The 19,707-nt window shown below is 44.2% G+C and overlaps 1 protein-coding gene and 1 non-coding gene across 10 annotated transcripts in view; one reads left to right on the plus strand and one right to left on the minus strand.

The window, feature by feature from the left end:
* Positions 1–247: 247 nt before the first annotated feature.
* Positions 248–19,707, plus strand: part of BIRC6 (baculoviral IAP repeat containing 6) — a 184,054-nt gene continuing 164,594 nt past the window's right edge. For 6 of the 9 annotated variants that reach the window (XR_005885163.1, XM_040993040.1, XM_040993042.1 and 3 more), the window contains exon 1: positions 404–727. Coding sequence is in view for 8 of the 9 variants with exons in the window: in XM_040993040.1 (XP_040848974.1) it covers positions 409–727 (319 nt within the window). In the remaining variant the exon portion in view is untranslated. Of the gene's footprint in view, positions 728–19,707 lie in introns of all 9 variants that reach the window. The other 3 variants (XM_040993044.1, XM_040993043.1, XM_040993045.1) reach the window with 3 other exon arrangements.
* On the minus strand, positions 17,696–17,834 carry LOC121165428. Its single transcript, XR_005885224.1, has one exon. It is a non-coding gene; the product is annotated as a U4 spliceosomal RNA (small nuclear RNA).

Raw genomic sequence — 19,707 nt, forward strand, 5'->3', positions numbered from 1 at the left:
GCCCCGCGCGGGCTGGGAACGGTCGGGCGCAGCTGGAACCGCTGCAAAGGTCCTCCGGGCGCAACCAGTCCGGCCGCCGCAGCCGGAGTCCCGCCCAGCGGAAACACAGGGCGTCTCACCCCCGCCCGTTCGAGGGGCGCCGTGGAACTCCGGCCACTCCCTGGGCTCGCAGGAAGGAAAGTGGGACGTTGCCGCCGCGGCCGAGCTGGCCCGGCCGGCGGCGCGTGGCAGGCGCGCGCCCTCCCGCGCATGCTCCGCCCGCCCGCCTCCGCGCCCCGCCCCCTGCGCCCCGGCTCGCCCCCGCCCCCGCGCGCTCGGCCCCTCCGGCCTGGCGGCCGACGTTCGGCGTGCGTGCGGGCGCCTGACTTCACTTCCGGCTAACGCGCTCCGCTTGCCCCCTGGCCCCGGATGGTGACTGGCGGCGGTGCTGCACCTCCCGGGACTGTCACTGAGCCGCTTCCCAGTGTGATTGTGCTGAGCGCAGGCCGGAAGATGGCGGCTGCCGCTGCAGCGGCCTCAGGCCCGGGCTGCTCCTCGGCGGCGGGAGCGGCCGGGGTCTCCGAGTGGCTGGTGCTGCGGGACGGCTGCATGCGCTGCGACGCCGACGGGCTGCACAGCCTCTCCTACCACCCGGCGCTCAACGCCATCCTAGCCGTCACCAGCCGCGGGACCATCAAAGTCATCGACGGCACCTCAGGGGCCACCCTGCAGGCCTCGGCGCTCAGCGGTGAGGGAGCCGCACGGCGGGCGGGGGCTGGAGCGGCCGCGGGAGCCGCCGGGGGAGCCTAGGGGCTCGGGCCGGAGGGGCAGGCCGGCCCGGAAGCTCCTGGAGGGGTGGACGCTAGGTGCAGCCGGGAAGGAGAGGCCGGCGAGTTGGGGAGCGGTGGGAGTTGCCTTTTGGGCCTGGAGCGTCCGGTCTGGCGTGGTCCTCAGGGAGAGGTGAGGAGGGCGCGGAGCTCCGCCGCGGAGAAGGCCCGGCCGCCGGGGAGGGCAAGGGGTCGGTCCTGCGCCTTGCTGGAGCGGAGCGCGGAAGGCTGCCGTGGGGGTGATCCCGGAGGGAGAGGCTAGGGGCGGGGAACGTCCGACCGGCTTCCTGCAGGGAAGTGTCTGGCCGGCTGGTCGTGCGTCCCGCAGGTGCGGGGACCGACCGCGGACTTGGCGCCCAGGGGAGGTGGGGGTGGGGTGGGCCCGGTTGGGGGTGGGGAGTGAAGGCGGCCAGTGAGCCGCCTGGACTGTTGAGGCTGTGCCCGAGGGGCTCAAAGACTCGGGGCGACCTGATGAGACTGGACCTCTAGCTGGGACCTTCTGCCTTCAGCTTCCCGGGGACGAGAAACTCGGGATAGGCGGTGTGTGATTTTGGGGTCGAAGTTAGGTGAAACTGAAGGCCGCTAATTCCCGTGTTATCCTAGCGACCCGATCCTTGGGATCTGTCGCTCCCTCGGGGGAGAGCGCTGAAGTGGGTGGTGTAAACGTTGGTCCAGGGACGGGACATTTAGAATGCAGGAGGTGAACGCCCACTGGACGGGCTGGAGGGTTTTGGAATTCCCTGGCTGAGTTAACCTTTGGCAGGGATGACAGTTTCGTTTGTGGTTCAACCATCTGGCTCAATTGGGACGTTAGAATCTGTGAATTAGACTCATTCATGAACACGTCTAATGTATCCAAGGGTCTGCATCTAGCCAAGTACAAGTAGCTATGCAGTGTTAGCAGACACAAGCAAGGAAAAGTTGGCTTGTGAGTAATAAGGAATTTAGGTACAAGAGTAACTGGCAATTTAGGGCTACAAAGATAGACGTGTTAGTTTTTTGTTGAAGTGAGAGTGTGAGCCATGTGGATTGTGTGTAGTTGTAAACTTCTGAGAGCTCCATCAGGAAAGTTGTGGGTGGTAGGCTTTTTTCCTTTCCCTTTGCTTAAGTAAACAACAGGAAAGGTGTCTCAACTGCAGCACTAATGAATTACTGTGACTTGGACTTAACAGTCACTGTTTATGAAAAGGAGATGTTCCTTAGTAATTGGGTATTTCTTTTTAAAACCCACTTAAAAGTACTTCAAACGCAGAGAAGTGTAAAGCGTAATTATGGTGAACAATTGTGTATCCCAGTTCAGTTCAGGAAATGAAATTTCAGAGTTGGAGCATCCTATGTTCTTGGATTGCGTTCCTCAATCCTCTGCCCCCCTCCCCCAAGCATTATTATTATTATTCTGATTTTACTTTTTTTTTTTTTTTGTCCATTCTTTTTAGTGTGTATTTGTGTTCTCAGTACCTAATGCTGCTTTTTGTGAGCTTTGCCTTGGAATAATAAGTGCTGTCAGAGTGTATGTACAACTGCAGAAAGTTGTATATACAAAAGTAGTCAAGTATTTTGGGTACGAAGAGGGGTTTGTGGGTCACTTTTGTGTCAGGAGACCATGTTTGAGAACAGTGTGTTAAGGTTTGTTAAGATGGTTGGGGTAGTTGGATGTATGCCTAGACATGGAAGACATAAATGGTGTATTACTGAAGAGAAGGGTTTTAGGTGTATAATATGAATGTAAAGATAGGTGCATAAGGCCCTGATTTCAGATATGTTGGGGAACATTTATTCACCAGGAAAATACGGAATTGGATGAAATTACAGAAGTCCATGAATGAAGATTATGTGGTCTGATACATGTGAAAGAGTTTGTGTTGAACAGAAAGGATGGATGACAGCATAAATGTAAAAGCAACCAGTGAGAAATCCCGAAACAGTTCCTATATGAGAGCTGAAGTTCATTATTGATCATACTTGGCAGAAGTTGTATTGGGTCCAATGTATGTAATTTATTCAAAGGATTGGGGAGGGAATACTCCCTTGTGTTTACTTGGAATAGATAGCTGTTGAATAATGCAATTAAAAAATACTTATTTTTTGGGCCCAGCACGGTGGCGCAAGTGGTTAAGGTCCTCGCCTTGCATGCCCGGGATCCCATATGGGCGCCAGTTCTAATCCTGGTGGCTCCTCTTCCCATTCAGCTCTCTGCTTGTGGCCTGGGAAAGCAGTTGAGGACGGCCCAAAGCTTTGGGACCCGCACCCGCGTGGGAGACCCGGAAGAGGCTCCTGGCTTCAGATCGGCATAGCATCGGCCGTTGTGCTCACTTGGGGAGTGAATCATCGGAAGGAAGATCTTCCTCTCTGTCTCTCCTCTCTGTATATCCGCCTTTCCAATAAAAATAAAATAAATCTTTAAAAAAAATACTTATTTTTATTGAAAAGTCAAATTTATAGAGAGATGAGGGAGAGAAAGATCTTCCATGCTCTGGTTCACTCCCCAAGTAGCTGCAATGGTCAGAGCTGTGCCAATCCAAAGCCAGGAGCCAGGAGCTTCTTCTGGGTCTCCCATGCAGGTCAGGGTCCTAAGGCTCTGGGCTGTCCTACTATTTTCCCAGGCCAGAAGCAGGGAGCTGGATGGGAAGCGGAGCAGCTGGGACATGAAATGTCACCCATATGAGATTCCAGCACGTGGCAGGTGAGGACCCTAGCCACTAGGCTACCTTACCAGGCCCAGTAATTTCACTTTCAGTAGTTAACACAGATGGCAGTCCTGTGACTAGAGAGAAGATGCCTGTTGTGATCCTGCCCCTGAGAGCACACTTCTGCTCGGTTAGTGCGCAGTGAAGCACCTTTCTTTCTACACGGAGGGAGGATGGCCTCTCTGAGCGGATAGAATAAGGAAGTCATGCTGAGTTATTGCATGAGAGAGTAACATTCTACTGCATGCACAGGGTTCAGTTTATAGGTTTATAGGTGGCCTGTTAGTGTAGATTGGCAATTGAAGTATGGAAGCAGGACTTGTGTGAGCATGTATTCAACTGGGGGCAAAGGTGATGGCTTTTAAGCTGTGCTTATAGTATATGCCCTTGCGTTGTCTGTATGTGATATACAGTGTTTATAAATGCACTTTCAGAAGATGAAGCGCTGTGGTGTATTGATGGGTTAGGGATATTTCCCCCCTAACAGTGTTGGGGAATGCAGAAGCTCTGCGCAGATGGCCTGCGGCGGCATTTACTGCCCTTCACGATCTGGCCTCTGAGTCTCCAGAGTGGTGTCTCCTTATTTTGTTGGAAACAACTGGTTCATTTTGATTTTCTTTTCTCACTACGGTAATTTGTCCTTTTCCTGGAAAGCACTAACTTTCTCCAGACAGATGTTGGTCATTTTTTGACATCTAGAGTGCATCTTTTTTTTTTTCGATTGCTTTAGCCAGAGGTGGTCTGTTGAACCTTGAAGCAAGTACTGTCTTCTGTAAGAAAATTTGGTCATTTGGCAGCACAGCATTTGTGGTGGACTTTTTGTTGACTTGAGTTATGCAAGTTCCACATAGGTTTCCTTACAGGCATCAAGCTCCTTGTGGGAAGGCTGCTTGTCTACTGCCAGCTCCTCTGAATGCCTAGTAGAACATATTCACGTATCTATTCCAGCCAGGGGCCTGAAACTCTGTCTCCCATGTGGGTGCAAGGCCCAGGCACTTGGTCCGTGACTGCATTAGCAAGGAGCTGAATCAGAAGCGGAACAGTTGAGACTTGAACTAGCAACTGTGTGGGGTGTATGTGGCAGCATAACTTGCTACACCATCACACCGACTTTGTAACTCATTTCTATTCAGCCCTGAATAATATTCTGCGATCTGGATGTACCACAGTTTATCCCCTTCACCTGTGGAAGGACATCTTGGTGGCTTTTGGTAGTTTTGAGTAAAGCTGTTATAAACATGGGTGGACAGAAGCTCTAAGTTGATTTGAGTGAAAACGCAGGGCCTTGGTTACTGGATTTTGTGTGGTAGAGTATGTTCACTTGTGTAAGAAACTGCCACGTTATCTTCCACAGTGGCTGTGCCATTTTCTCTCCCCACCAGCACTGAATGAGAGTTCTTGGACTCCACATCTTACTTGCTTTGGGATATATCATGTTTAGGATTTTGTTCATTGAATAGGTATGTTGTGGTGTCTCTTTGCTTTCATCTGTAATTCAAAAAATATTTATTTTTCTTGGGAAGGCAGATCAGATTTACAGAGAGAAGAGACAGAGAAAGATATTCCATCTGCTGTTCATTCCCGAACTACCTGCAATGGCCGGAGCTGAGCTGATCTGAAACCAGGAGCCAGGAGTTTCTTCCAGGTCTCCCATGTGGGTGTAAGGTCCCATAACCTTGAGCTCTCCTGGACTGCTTTCCCAGGCCACAAGCAGGGAGCTGGATGAGAAGCTGGGCTGCTGGGACACAAACCAGTGCCTATATGGGATCCCAGCATGTGCAAGGTGAGGGTGTAACCATTAAGCAACTGGGCTAGGCCCTAATTCATAATTTTCTAATCATATGTAATGTCAACATATGTTGAGCATTATTTCATGTGCTCATTTGTACATTTTTATGTTTATTTTCTGACTGTGGTGTTAGCCATATATATAACTTCACAGTACTGTTCATATTACTAGGTAGATTCCTTTCCCTAGGTGTTGTCACTCAGTTTAGTAGAATGGCTAGGAATAAGCTTGGTTTTGGAGAAAGATGGCTTGGGTTAAAAGCCCACTCTCTGTTTTTCTTTAGGCTTACTGTAGCCTTGACTAAATCACTAACATTACTGTTCCAGTCCCCATTTGCAGAATGGGGGTGATAATTGTACTTGTAGTGAGGATTATGTGTTAATTCTTTATTGTTTAGGAAAGTGTGCTTACCAACAAGTGCACAGAAAAAGTCCTTTTATTTACTTGGAATTTCCTGTCAGTATTCTTTCTCTTTTATTTTTACTTATAGCCTTTTCATATTCTGTATTATGTCTTGTGACTGTAACCTGAAACGTGAACTTCTAGTTACTTTTTTCTGATTTATTCCTTTCCACCATCTTGTAGAACCCATTCAGTGCTTAAGTCTAAGCTCCAGGTGTTGTTAAGATGTTCTGTTAATTTATTTATTTGCTAACAGTGTTTTTTTTTTTATTCCTGGAAGAATCCTTCAAATCATTACATGTTATATATGTATGTATTTTTTTTTCTGCTGTGGATTTTTAAAATTTATTTTTTTATTATTATCATTTTATGATACAGTTCCATAGGCTCCTGGTATTTCCCTTATCCCCTCCCCAATTTCCCATCCCCCACCTAGTGCTCCTATATCATAACTAAAGTACAGTTCTTCATACTCAGTCATATGTCCATTATTGCAGGCATGGACAATGGCACAGAGTCCAGCATCCTATTGTCAAGATATAGTAAACAGTTTCATTGTAAGTCCATCTTTGTCTGGAAGCAGAAATGCATACTACATTGTATCCTCATGTCTAGATATGTTAGTCTCCATTTCACAGCTACTGTACATCTCCTAAAATGAAAAGTCATAATACAAAATCAACAATAGAAAGGAAAGTAGAAATTTACAATACCATGAAGTTAAATAACATTTTACTAGATATGACAGTCTCCGTTACACCAGCTACTGTACATCCCCTTAAATGAAAAGCCACAAAACAAAACCAATACCAGGAAGAAAAAAATTAACAACACCATGAAGTTAAATAACGTGTTACTAAAAGACTAACATGTAGATGAAGAAATGAAAATGAAAATGAAAAAATTTCTTCTTGCAGAAAATGATGCTACTGTATGATTTGTGAGTCATTGAAGATTTTAATCAGAAGAAAGTGTTTTGAAGAGATGAAACAAATAGAAAACATCAAAACCCATGCGATATAGTTTTCGTTGATTTTTGTTGAAGTGTGTCTCTTCTAGACAACAAATAGATGGGTTTTGTTTTTTTAATCCAGTCTACTAATCTGTGACGTTTGATTGAGCTTAACTCATTTATTTTCAGGGTGAAAACACACTAGGCCAACAATTTTTTGCTTTTAGAATGTGGAATATGTCACTCCATTCTCTTCTGGCCTGTAGAGTTTCCTGTGAGAGATCTTCTGTGAGTTTAATTGGCATTCCTTCACATGTTAATTTATTTTTTTCACATGCACATTTAAGGATCTTTTCCTTATGTTCAGTTGAAGAGAGCTTGATAATCATGTGTCTTGGTGAAGATTGCTTTTGATCAGGCCTGTTGGGAGTTCTGTGCCCCTCCTGGATCTTGTTTCCCAATTCTTTCTCTATATTAGGGAAATTTTCCTTTATTATTTCGTTAAATATATTTTTAAAACCAGTTTCTCTTTCTGTACCTTCTGGGACTCCCATAACTCTTATATTTGGCCTTTTAATAGTGTCTTTCAATTCTTGAATACTTTTTTTGGCCTGATCCAGCTCTGTTTCCAGCTTTTTGTTTGCTTCTGCCTGATGATAGGAAATACCTTCCAATTCTGAGATTCTTTCTTCTGCTTGCTTCATTCTATTTTGGAGACTCTCCACTGTACTTTTAATTTGCTCTACTGTGTTCTTAATTTCTGATATATCAGCCTTGATTTGCTGTATTGCTGCTATTGCTTGTGTAAAATATTCCTTAAATTGTTTGAACTCTTGTATGTGCCTCTCATTGTTTAGAATCTTTAAAATGAGTTTTCTGAATTCTGTGTCCCCCATATTCTCAATGTCTTCCTCAGTTAACTCTGAGGTTGTCATAGAGTTTTGCTCCTTTGCAGGGGAGTCTTCAGTAATATTCATTGTGCCTTTGTCTCTTGTTTTGCTCTTGGTCATTGCACTTCTGGTTAGCAGAGTCTTCTCCTTGGGGCAGGTTTCTAAGCTGTGTCAGCCACAGGTCTGCAATTTGATTTTACTTATTTCAGTTGGTACACAACTCTTTGCTTGCAGCCAGCTGTGACACTCCCTCCAGCGAGTTCCAGGTCTGGGTTCTTATATTAGATTTCTACCATGGTCTTTTTAGCCCCAGCTCCTGGTTCACCTCTCTCTACCTCCTGTGATACTGTGCTGAGGTTGTACTGTTGTCTCTGCAACCTTTCTCTCACTTGGAGCAGGTCCCAGGGTTAGGGAGACACCAGGTGTCCTATATAGCTAGGTTGTTGGTGGTGCTGATCTTGCCAGAACCTGTTGGATGTTAGGTCTGGGTGCGACATGGACCTATTTTGACTGGTACCATGCCACAGTTGGTATTATTTTCCTGCGGGACCAGTGCACTGCACGGAACTCAGTGAGTTCTTGTGAGCTCAGCACATAACGCAGTTCACTGTTGTCCCTTGTAGTCCTAAAGCTTTTGCCACGATGTACAAAATGGCACCTGATGTGCCGCAATTACAGTTCTTGATCTGCTGGCTGTTGGGTTTGAGGGCTACCCAGACCTGTCTTGGGTGGAACCTGTAGAATGCCACATTGATGTAGTTCACCGAGTCAGAAATGAGTTCACTCCCAGCTCAGCATACGCTCAGTCCTTTCCCTTGCCTTTGCCTCCTTATGCAAAAAGGCGCCAATTTGGCTCTAGGAGGCTGACTGGGGTGTGAAATCCACCCTGTGAAATCCACCCTGTGAAATCCACTATGTCCGTCTGGGATCTGCTGCTCTGTCTTTTTTCCTGGTCAAATCAAACAGACCAGCAAGACGGACAGTTCTCTGTCTGGGCTCACCTCCCAAGCTCCCAGTGAAAGTCCCTCCTCACCTGGTTGTTGGTAGAGTTCCGGCTGCTGGTGGAGTTCAGATTGCTGTTAGCTGAATGCCGCTGGAGTATCAGTCACTCAATACCACACCATTGTGTCCGCTGCTTTCCTGTGTCTGTCAGTCTCCAGGTACCCCTCTTCTGTTGTTCTGTCCTCTCCTATTTCCTGGAATGTGTCCTCTCTGCTTCATCCTGCTTAAGTGTTTCTCCATCCATTTAAAGGTGTCCTTACCGTATTCCGCCGTCGTGATTCTCCTACATGTTATATTTTTTAATAAACTTTTTTGAGGGTATGTGGAGAGAGAATGGGCTTTGTATCTATAGGTAATCCTGAATTTTGAAGCTTAGCTCGTTTACTAACTCACTATTTAAACTTGTTTAATTTCAGCTTCAAGTAAGCTTAATTCAGCTATGAATTCAGATTAATATTAAATAGTAGTTGTAGGGCATTGTGGCTTAGTAGGCAAAGTTCTTCCTTGTAATGCTGGCATCCATAAGGTGCCTGTTTGAGTCCTGGTTGCTCCACTCTGGTCCTAGCTCCTTGTTAATGGCCCGGAAAAAGCAGAGGCGGGTGACCCAAGTGCCTGGGTCCCTGCGCCATGTGGAGACTGGAAGAAGCTCCTGGTCCAGCCCCAGCCCTTGCTGCCATCTGCAACAGTGAACCAGCAGATGTAGGTCTCTCTCTCTTCCCCTCTCCCTCCCTCACCCCTCCTCTCCTTGTAACTCTGACTTTCAGATAAATAATTACTTTTTTTTTGAGTGGGCAGTCGTGATGATTCAGGGGTTGAACATGTTGAAAGTGCCTCACAGTGTGATGAGTGTGTAGCAGATATTTAGTGAATGCTGAATTACTTGAGTCTCTTGGGTACTTAGTATTGACATGGTCCTCATACTTACAGGAATGTTCACTGTTTATGCACAGATGACAATATCACTCAAATGAAGGTGAACTATGAATTTTGGAAATAAAGTCTGTATTTCGATATGTGTATTTTAATGTGTTGGTGTGACTGGATACAGTGGAAGAAATATAAATGTCAAAATGAAGTTAAGTTTGTTGTATTACTATTTGTTTATTTTTTAAAGATTTATTTATTTATTTTTATTGGAAAGTCAGCTATACAGAGAGGAGAGATGGGAGAGGAGATCTGTCTGCTGATTCACTCCCCAAGTGGTCGCAGTGGCCAGAGCTGTGCTGATTCTAAGCCAGCAGCCAGAAACTTCTTCCCGGTCTCCCATGCCGTTGCAGGATCCCAAAGCTTTGCGCTGTCCTTGATTGCTTTTGCAGGCCACAAGCAGGGAGCTGGATGGGAAGTGGAGCCGCCGGGATACGAACTGGTGCCCATTAGGGAACCTGGTGTGTGCAAGGCGAGGACTTTAGCTGCCAGGCTACCATGCTGGGCCCATTGTATCACTGTTTGTATGTGTTCAGGGATTTGTATGTGTTCAGGGATTTGTATGTGGATGTGTGGTAATACTAGGATACCTCGGGAAGTTCATGGAAAATTTGTATCATTTATATTTTGGGCAGAATATGAATTCCAAAAAATTTGATACCAAAGTAAATGTTTTTAAGTTTTTCTGTGACTTTGTAATACCTTCTTGTATCTCATAAACAAAGGAAAGTGTGTATGTATGAATAGTAATCAATGGCTATTGTGTTTATGTAGGAGGAAGTCACAGTTTCAGGTTCTGAGTTAGATTTCACATCTATGTCACAATGACAGAAAAAGTTATCAAGTGTTTCTATTCAAGTATTCCATTTTATATTTATTTTCTTTAAAGATATATTTTTATTTTATTTTCATTTGACAGAGCAAAGGGGAAAGAAGAAGAGACCAACTTTTCATCTGCTTGCTCACCTCCCAAATGGCTGCGAGGCATGGAGCTGAGCCTATCAAAGCCGAGAGCCTGGAGCATCTCCAGGGTTTCCCACATGGGTGCCAGGGCCCAAGTCATCCACTGCTGCTTTCCAGGCCACGGGCAGAGAGCTGGATTAAAAGTGGAGCAGTTAGGGGCCTGGCACAATAACCTAGTGGCTAAAGTATTCACCTTGAAAGTGCCAGGATCCCATATGGACGCTGGTTTGTGTCCTGACTGCTCCACTTCCCATCCAGCTCCCTGCTTGTGGCCTGGGAAAGCAGTTGAGTACGACCCAAGGCCTTGGGACCCTGTACCCGCGTGGGAGACCCGGAAGAAGCTCTGGCTTCAGAGCAGCTGAGTTCCGGCTGTTGCGGCCATTTGGGAATGAACCAGCAGAGTATCTTTCTGTCTGTGTCTCTTCTCTGTGGATCTGCCTTTCCAATAAATGAATAAATATTATAGAATGCTGGTGCCACAAGTGGAGGATTAGCTGGCATGGCCACTGCAGCAGCCCCTATATTTCTTTATGAATTGATACCTGTTTTGTTGTATAGATACTGACTTCAATTTGATTACTTTGCGTTATAAATTAAAAATATGTATATTCCATTGTAATTTTAGTGTAGTTAGGCGATTGTATATGTTTATTTTTCTCTTGATCTAACAGTTTTGAATCAAATGTAAAGTTCACAGCTACCTGCTTTAAGAAGTTATGGAGGTTGTGCAGTTCTCAAAAAGTATCTTTAGATAAAATAATCTTTGAAGGATAAAATGCAGAATATTGTAGTGATAGAATTTGTAAATGGTTCTTGTTTCCAGAGTAACTGGTACATGTAGCATTTCTACTTTTAGTTAGATAATAAATATGAGACATATTTAATTAGTTAATAAACTTGAGAGATAATAAATATGGTTTGGAATTAGGATTTTAATAGTAATGACCAGTAGTCATTGTTCTGAGTTTCTGGAGAAAGCACAGCTCAGGCTTGTGTATTTGGCACAATGGTTAGGGTGTCCGTTGGGGTGCCCACACCCCGTCTGAGTGCCTGGTTCTCATCTGGCTCTGCTTTGATCCAGGCTCCTGCTATGGAGCTGCCTAGAGCTCCTTGCTGGGCGGCTTGTGGTGGCTCAAGTACTTGAGTCCCTGCCACCTGTGTGGGAGACCAGACTTGAGTTTGCTTCCCTCCTCTAGCTGGGCCCAACTTGGCTGTTGTGGGCATCTGGGGAAAGAAGCAGCAGGTGGAAGCATTTTCTGTATCTCACTTCCTTTCAGATAAGTAAGAATAAGTAAATTTAAAAAGAAAACCCTTGGTTCAGCAGAATCTTTGTGGTTCTGTCTCAGTTGCCTGACTTTAGTGAAATTACCTGATATCCTGGTGATATTAATTGATGACTTGTTTTTGTCAAAAGTTTGCTGTCTTTTTATCAACACATTTTTCTGCAATTATAAGAAGTTTATATTGAGATTTGTTAATATTTTGCTGTGCTTTTAAGATCCTGTATATTTACTTCTTGGGTTTTTCTAACTGTTGCATGCTCAAAGGTAGTTTTTATTTTTATTTTAACGAAATTTGTGTTAGTCTTTGTTTATTGGCTTTAGAGTTCTAATCACTAAGAGGCAATGTGAGAGCTCAGATTGTGAAGCCAAAGGGTTGTGCTAAAGTTTTAGTTTTTGACCTTGGAGGGTTTTCTGTAAGATAAGGATAATAATATTATGTTATGCCATAGTGCCAGCCCTAGTGCTTCATATCTTAAAAGTGCTCTATGAATTTATTTTTATTTTTGTTTTGTTTTAAATGTTTGTGATAGTAGTAGCTGTTTAAAAGGCTACTGAGTAGAGTTGTTGCCCTAGATACTGTACTGAAATGATGGTTTTTGGATTTTTCATGTTTGTGGAGATGTAGCTGGCTGAACTGTAGTAGACAAAAAGAGCAGTACTTTTGTATTATAGGGGCGTTATACACTATGACTTTGGACTTCAGATTCAAAGGAAGTTGATGTGAAGAGCTGGTTGGCTAGTTTTCATTTACACATTTACTGAACCTGCCTTAGGCAAGGGGAGCATAAGGTGAAGTAGCATTTTTGCCTTGAAATCAGTGCTACACAGTGTTTTCAGGTAAGCCATTTTAGCATAATGAAATTAGTACTGTAAAACAAATATGCGTGATGCCTCTGAATTTTTTTTAGAAAAGATTACTTTTATTGGAGAGTCAGATTTGCAGAGAGAAAGCTCTTCCATCCACTGCTTCACTACCCAGCTAGCTGCAATGGCCAGAGCTGAGCTGATCAGAAACCAGGAGCCACAAGTTTCTTTCAGGTCTCCCATGTGGGTGCAGGGTCCCAAAGGTTTTGGATCATCCTCTTCTGCTTTCCCAGGCCACAAGTAGAGAGCTGGAAGGAAAGTGGTGTGACTGAGACATAAACGGGCACTCATGGGATCCTGGTGCATACAAGGTGTGGAATAGTCACTGAGCCAGCATGCCAGCCCTGTGAGTATTGATTTTGAAAGATGGAGATAGTGGGCTCACCACAGTAGCCTCGTGGCTAAAGTCCTCGCCTTTCCTATGTTGGGATCTCATTTGGGCGCAGGTTCTAGTCCTGCTGTCTTTGTTTCCATCCAGTTTCCTGCTTGTGGCCTGTGAAAGCAGTGGAAGATGCCCCAAAAGCTAGGGGCCTCTCACCCGCGTGGGAAACCCAGAAAAAGCTCCTGGCTCCTGCTTTTTGATTGGTTTAGTTCTGGCCATTGCAGCCACTTGGGGAGTGAATCAATGGACAGATCTTTCTCTCTCTACCTCTCCTGCTCTCTGTATATCTAGCTTTCCAATAAAAATAAGTAAATTTTTTTTTAAAAAATGAAGATAGTAGGAAGGAAATGCACATTGTAAATCAGGGTATTTGTGAATAGGGGTGTTGATCTTCAAAAACATGACCACTTTAAGGAACAGCCTAAGATTGACATTAAGGGTGTGTGGAGATAGTAAGAGTTGAAGCTGGGGGGTGGGAAAGGACAGTCACATACATAGCACATTCTTTTAAAAAGTTGTCATTTGGGCCTGGCACAAAGTCCTCGCCTTGCATGCTCTGGGATCCCCTATAGGTGCTGGTTCTAATCCCAGCAGTCCGACTTCCCTTTCATCTCCCTGCTTGTGGCCTAGGAAAGCAGTGGAGGTCGGCCCAAAGCTTTGGAACCCTACACCTGAGTGGGAGACCGAGAAGAGTCTCCTGGCTCCTGGCTTCGGATCAGCACAACTCCTGCTGTTGCAGATGCTTAGGGAGTCAATCAGCGGACAGAAGATATTCCTTTCTGTCTCTCTTGCTTTCTGTATATTTGCCTTTCCAATAAAAAAAAAATAATAAAAAAAGTTTTCATTGAATGTCGGAGGTAGGAGTAGGTTATGAAATGACTGAAGGGTTAGAAGTGATGAGAATCCTCATGTAAGGTGGTTTGAGACTTAGGATGTTTACATTATGGTCCATGTGAGGCTTGAGAAGAATTGACAAACTGGAAATTACCATTCTGTTCCTACTTTGGGTAACTGAATGAGTGATATTTTCAACCCAATTAGATAATCCAAAAAAAGAAAATGTGGTGACTGTGGTGAAAAGGTTGGGAAGGGAGAGGGGGAGGTGGTGGTTCCAGTTGAGTCTCAAGACATCTGTGATGTCCAGAAGGCATTTGGAAATTCAGGGTTGAAGATTGAATATTTGGGATTACGCATTTGGAAGACATCAATAGAGTTTTATAAGGATCACCCAACCTAGTAGTTACAATGCAGTGACTCTGGAACCAGACCATCCAGTTTGAGTCTCCATCTTACGACACGTCAGTTGTGACTCTGAGTAACACACTTAGCTCTTCTGGGCTGCATGGTTCGATCCTAACCCATTGGAGTTTTGGAAAGAGTCAAAAAGCTGGTTCTTGTAGGTCTACCTTAAGTACTTAGTAACTGTCACTTTTTGTGTTGGTGTCTTAAAATCTTATAGGTCATTTCAACAAGTGTTTGCCATGTGGGGTTAATACGCAAGCTAAAGTCAAGATCCTCTTCCTGCCTTCCAAACATGCTTGGTAAAGCTGCATAGAAGCAGTGATGCCTTAAGTGAGTCTCAGAGGGTAGGAGCTAGTCACGTGGGAGGAACAGTGTAAGCAGGAGTGTTGGAGTGCATGTGGTGTGAGGAAGGGATTGAAGAGGCAGTCTAGGATCTTGGACAGGGTCCTCCTAGGCTGTGTTTCCTATGTTTTTAAGAGTAAGAACTCTCAGCTTAAAGTTGAAAATAAAAATCTCCAAATAGGGTGATGTTGTGATGATAGGATATGCTTTGTTGTAGTATTAATTGAGAGATATTGCCAAAAGAAATACTTGCAAGTAATTTTATTTTTATGCCTCTGTATGTGTTTGAAAAATATTACAATATGTACTTGTATGCTTTTGGCCTTCTTCTCTGCCAGTTTAGCTGTAAGACTTTGGTGGGGATCTGCCTGCCTTCTGATCGACTGTGTTACTGTGTTTGCTGTGCTGTTTTGTGTTTGTATTTGTTTAATGCCCTCTTTTTTTCTTTTCTTATACTGTCTTTCCAGTGGGAGCTTGGGTGAGGTAGTAGCGTTAAGGCTAGGGTATTTTATCCTGGGAAGTGCTTGTTTTTTTTTTTTTTTTAAAGATTTATTTATTTATTGGAAAGTCAGATATACAGAGAGGAGGAGAGGCAGAGAGGAAGATCTTCTGTCCGAAGGTTCACTCTCCAAGTGAGCGCAACGGCTGATGCTATGCCGATCCGAAGCCAGGATCCAGGAACCTCTTCCAGGTTTCCCACATGGGTGCAGGTTCTCAAAGCTTTGGGCTGTCCTCCACTGCTTTCCCAGGCCACAAGCAGGGAGCTGGATGGGAAGTGGAGCTGCCGGGATTAGAACTGGTGCCCATATGGGATCCCAGCGCATTCAAGGAGAGGACTTTAGCCACTAGGCCACGCTGCTGGGCCTGAAAGTGCTTGTTGTAACCATACTTAGAGTATCTTTAGGAACATTGGTTGTAACTACAGATAGAAAATAATGGTAAATTTTGTAATGAAGTGTGTATGAAGATTGTGGAGGTGAGCAGGGAGTACCTCTCAGGGAAGTGTGAGGTACTATTGCTCATGTGCCAGGGAAGTGCTCTTGGTAAGGCACTCCTGTGGTGCGCCGCATTTGCAGCAACAGGTGCCTAATACCTGCCCAGACTACTTTATCCAATAAGATAATGAATGAATGTAGAAATTCCTTGTAACCTATAGCACATCAAATGTAAGGAATATGAGAAATTTAAACTTAATTGTTACAGGAAAGATACAATTTCCTAAAAATATGTGTATGTACAGAAGAGATAATGAAGGTACAAATAACAAGAATAGAATCATTGCTTTATTAACAGTCTGTGACTTCAACAGTTTTTAAAGATTTATTTATTTTTATTGGAAAATCAGATTTAGAGAGGAGAGACAGAGAGGAAGAACTTCCATCTGCTGGTTCACTCCCCAAGTGGCCACACTGGCCAAAGCTCAACTGATCCAAAGCCAGGAGCTTCTTCTGGGTCTGCCATGGGGCTGCACAGTCCAAAGGCTTCATGCCATCCTTGACTGCTTTCCCAGGGTACAGCGGGGGGCTGGAAGAGAAATGGAGTAGCAGGGGTATGATCCAGCACCCTTTGGGATCCTGGCGCATACAAGGCAATGACTTAGCCACTAGACTACCACACTGGGCCCTTAACCGTTTCCCTGCCCCCCCAACAGTGTGCTTATAAAAAAGTAGTAGATGGCAGTGGAGTTTGCTGTAGCAATAGACTCCTGTAGTGATTGACTCTACTTCTGTTTCTGAGTCCAGATTCCTGCTCATGTGCACCTGGCTTAAGTACTAGGGTCCTTGCCAGCCTCACAGGAGACACGGAGTCTGGACTCCAGGCTATTGTGGCAGCTTGCAGGGTGAAGCGGTGGGTTAGAGCTCTCCAACCCTGCTTCACAATTCCAAATGAATACGCAAATGAAAAATTAAAAAAAAAAAGAAAAAAGAAAAAAAATTTGATCCAGTTTTATAGTTAACTCAGGAATATATTTTAAAAGAGGTAAATATTCTTTTTAGAGGACATGATACACATTTTAAATTAGAGAAGATGAGATGCTTCTGAGACTCATTGTGGGTTTCAGGAATTTAAATCTTTGTTATTGTGCTTGTACTTTGATTTATGGAGTAGGAAGACAGAAGAATTGGGGAAATGGCAGAAGGCAGCAGTGCTGGCTTTGGTTTATCTTTAGAATCACAAAGCGGAGCTTTAAAAATAGTGTGCATGGGCCTCAGTATTCTGACTTAAATGGTCTGCAGTGAAGGCTGCTCAAGTAATTTTTGTATTTTCAAACTCATGCCAGTTTATCTTTTACTTGGAACTGCCATCTTCTAGAATTTGCCCACATGAGGAGCATAGGGAGTAGAAAAAAACTGACTCCCCAGCTCCAGGCATTTTAGAAAATGTGGAGCTTCCTCTGTGGCCCTCTTGGGAACCTACAAGAAAGCTGCTTTGTAGAGTTATAGGAGATAGGTCCTGTTCCCGAAGCACTGCCCTGTGAATGTTACTGTGGCCCAACTGGAAGAGTCCATAACGGTATCCAGCAAGCTGTTGGCATCATTCTAAACAAGGACAAATTTCTTGTCAAGTGAGTTAATGTGTGTGTTGAACAGACTATATTTCCTGAAACATGTGAGAGAAAATGGTCAGAAAAAGAAGGAAGCCAAAGAGAATGGATGGCAACTGGGTTCATTGATGTGCCAGCCCACTCGGTCCAGAGAAATCCACTTTGTTAGAACCAGTGGGAAGAAGCTGGAGCTGCTAGAACTGATTTCTTCTTATTTATTTTTTTTTAAAAAGATTTTTAAAGATTATTTTTATTGGAAAGGTAGATTGGCAAAGAGGAGCAACAGAAACATCTTGTGTCTGCTGGTTCAACTCCCCCAGTAGCTGCAACAGTCGGAGCTGAGTCGATCTGTAGCCAGGAGTTTCTTCTGGGTTTCCCAGATGGGTGCAGGGTCCCAAAGCTTTGGGCCATCCTCTACTGGTTTCCCAGGCCACAAGCAGGGAGCTGGATGGGAAGTGGAGCAGTGGGAAATGAACCGGGATAGGAACCAGTGCCAATATGGCTTCCTGGCTCATACAAAGCGAGGGTTTATCTACTGAGCCATTGCACTGGGCCTCTGATTTCCTATTGATTCATGGAATAAAAAGTGTGGGGAAAAAATTCTGGACTGTAGACATATGCTCTACATTGGTAGAAGTAAAGTGTCCTGTTCCCCAAGGAAATTACTTTAAAACAAACAAAAAATGGGAAAAGTTTTCAGTTAGCAATAATCACACCTTGGATAAACCTCATTGGCTACGATACTGCCACTTTGCAAAGCTAAAAACAAATAAAAAATGAAATGTAGTTTCCAGTGTGTATCTGAGTGTACTTTCAGATTTTGAATCTAGGACCTTTTAAGAGCAAGTTTTGGTATGTGTGTCTGGGATAAATGAGAGACAGTTTTCATTTGAATTGAGTAGTTGTCTGCTTAGCCTTAAGCATTATCTTTTCTTTTTAAGAGGAATCTCCCAAGCTGATTTGTCTGCTCTGAAGCCCACCTCAGTGTATTTTAAATTACATCTAGTGAGTCTGCCCATTGACAGGAGGGATGACTGTATGAAGGAACATGTTTTATCCTCTTCTATATATTTTTTGGGGAGCAGGACTGACTTTAAATGCGATGTTACTTTAAAAAAGTCATTTATTTGAGAAGGAAGGAGGGAAAGCCCATGGATGTGCTGTTACCCACCAGTTCATTCTGTAGCTGCCTGCATGGCCTACACTGGGCTAGGCTGAAGGTGTGCGCCAGGAGCTCAGGCTGAGTTTCTTGTGTGAGTGCCACAGATTAGTTGCCTGAGGCATTAGCACTTTGCCCAAGCTACTCAGGGTCTGCGGGAACCTGGGTCAGGGGCCAGAGCTGCACAGCCTAAGGGAGGCTAGCATGGCCTCTTTCATGAAAATCTTCCTTCAGTCAAGGAAAGGGAGCTTTTATTGGAGGGAAGAAGTGAAAAAGTATGATAGGGAAGGAAGAGATGGCTGGCATGTTTATATCACTAGATTAACTAGTTTCATGTTCAAAATGTCTTTATTCCATGTTATAGTAGGAATAGACAAGCTGAGAATACTGAACTATACTACACTGTAGCTTAGTGTTAATGTAGTAAAAAGTTCCTGAAACTTAAAAGTTTTTTTTTTTTTTCTGTGAAAGAAAGATGATAGCATAGATTATCTGCTTTTATAGGGCTCACTTTTTTGAGTGGGAGGAGATCTGTTATACATATGCTGTGATATAGAATGTCAGGGGGTTGGCCTGAAGATTGTGGTAAGGCTGTGCTGCATGGTCTGGGAGATGGTGTGAGTTGACATTGGGCCCGTGTTCTGCATGAAACGAAGTACAGCAGCAGTGCAAACATCCAGGAATGCTGCTTACAGCTAGATGGAGTTTCGTTCATATCTAGATGGAATTCAATTTGAACTGACTTAAAAATGGCAGCTCTGTGAAGAATAATGAAGGGCCTGTGACTAGCATTTTCGAGGTGTGTATCATTTATAATAAACAGAAGACAGTGAGTTCAAGTAGAAAGTCACAGGAGCACATAGCTCCAGATGGCATTATTGTATTGATTTGTAGCTGAGTTGCTTTCACATTGACAACTTTGTGCAACGGTTTTTATTTACAGATGGTTAACGGTTTTCTTGAGCAACATCATGCAGGGAGAGCTAGGCCTCAGTTACAGCTGGGGGCAGCCACCTGGAGGAAGGCAGTGACTGGCGTTCCTCCACGTGCTAGGAGATGTAGCTGTGGCAAAGTGGACAATTCTTATGACAGAGGCTGGGCAGTATTCTGCAGGGAATGGAATTTTAGAGATTGAGCCCCATGCAAGGAAGTTTTTCAGTAGTGAATATGTTTTCAGAAGTTCCTTAGTTGCTATCAGATACTTGAGATTACAAGTACAAGTACAAATAAGAATTAGTTTTTGGTAGTTTTGGTTAAAGAGAAAAAAGGCAGTTGCAACTTGAAACTAATGCCCATAAATCTGTGTCTCCAGAGAAACTTTTTCAGTCTGACTATCTGGTTCTTTCAATCTGACTAGTCTGGTTTTCCTTCCCATACTTATTACCTTGGTGGGCTAGCCCATGAGCATTCCCAAACTCACCTGCTTGGCGTTTCTGGTTTATATGAATACTCATTTTGGTTTTTAACACTGTAGT

This window comes from Ochotona curzoniae, unplaced genomic scaffold, assembly GCF_017591425.1.
Source record: "Ochotona curzoniae isolate NIBS_2020 unplaced genomic scaffold, NIBS_Ocur_1.0 contig_883, whole genome shotgun sequence".
NCBI classification, from domain to species: Eukaryota; Metazoa; Chordata; class Mammalia; order Lagomorpha; family Ochotonidae; genus Ochotona; species Ochotona curzoniae.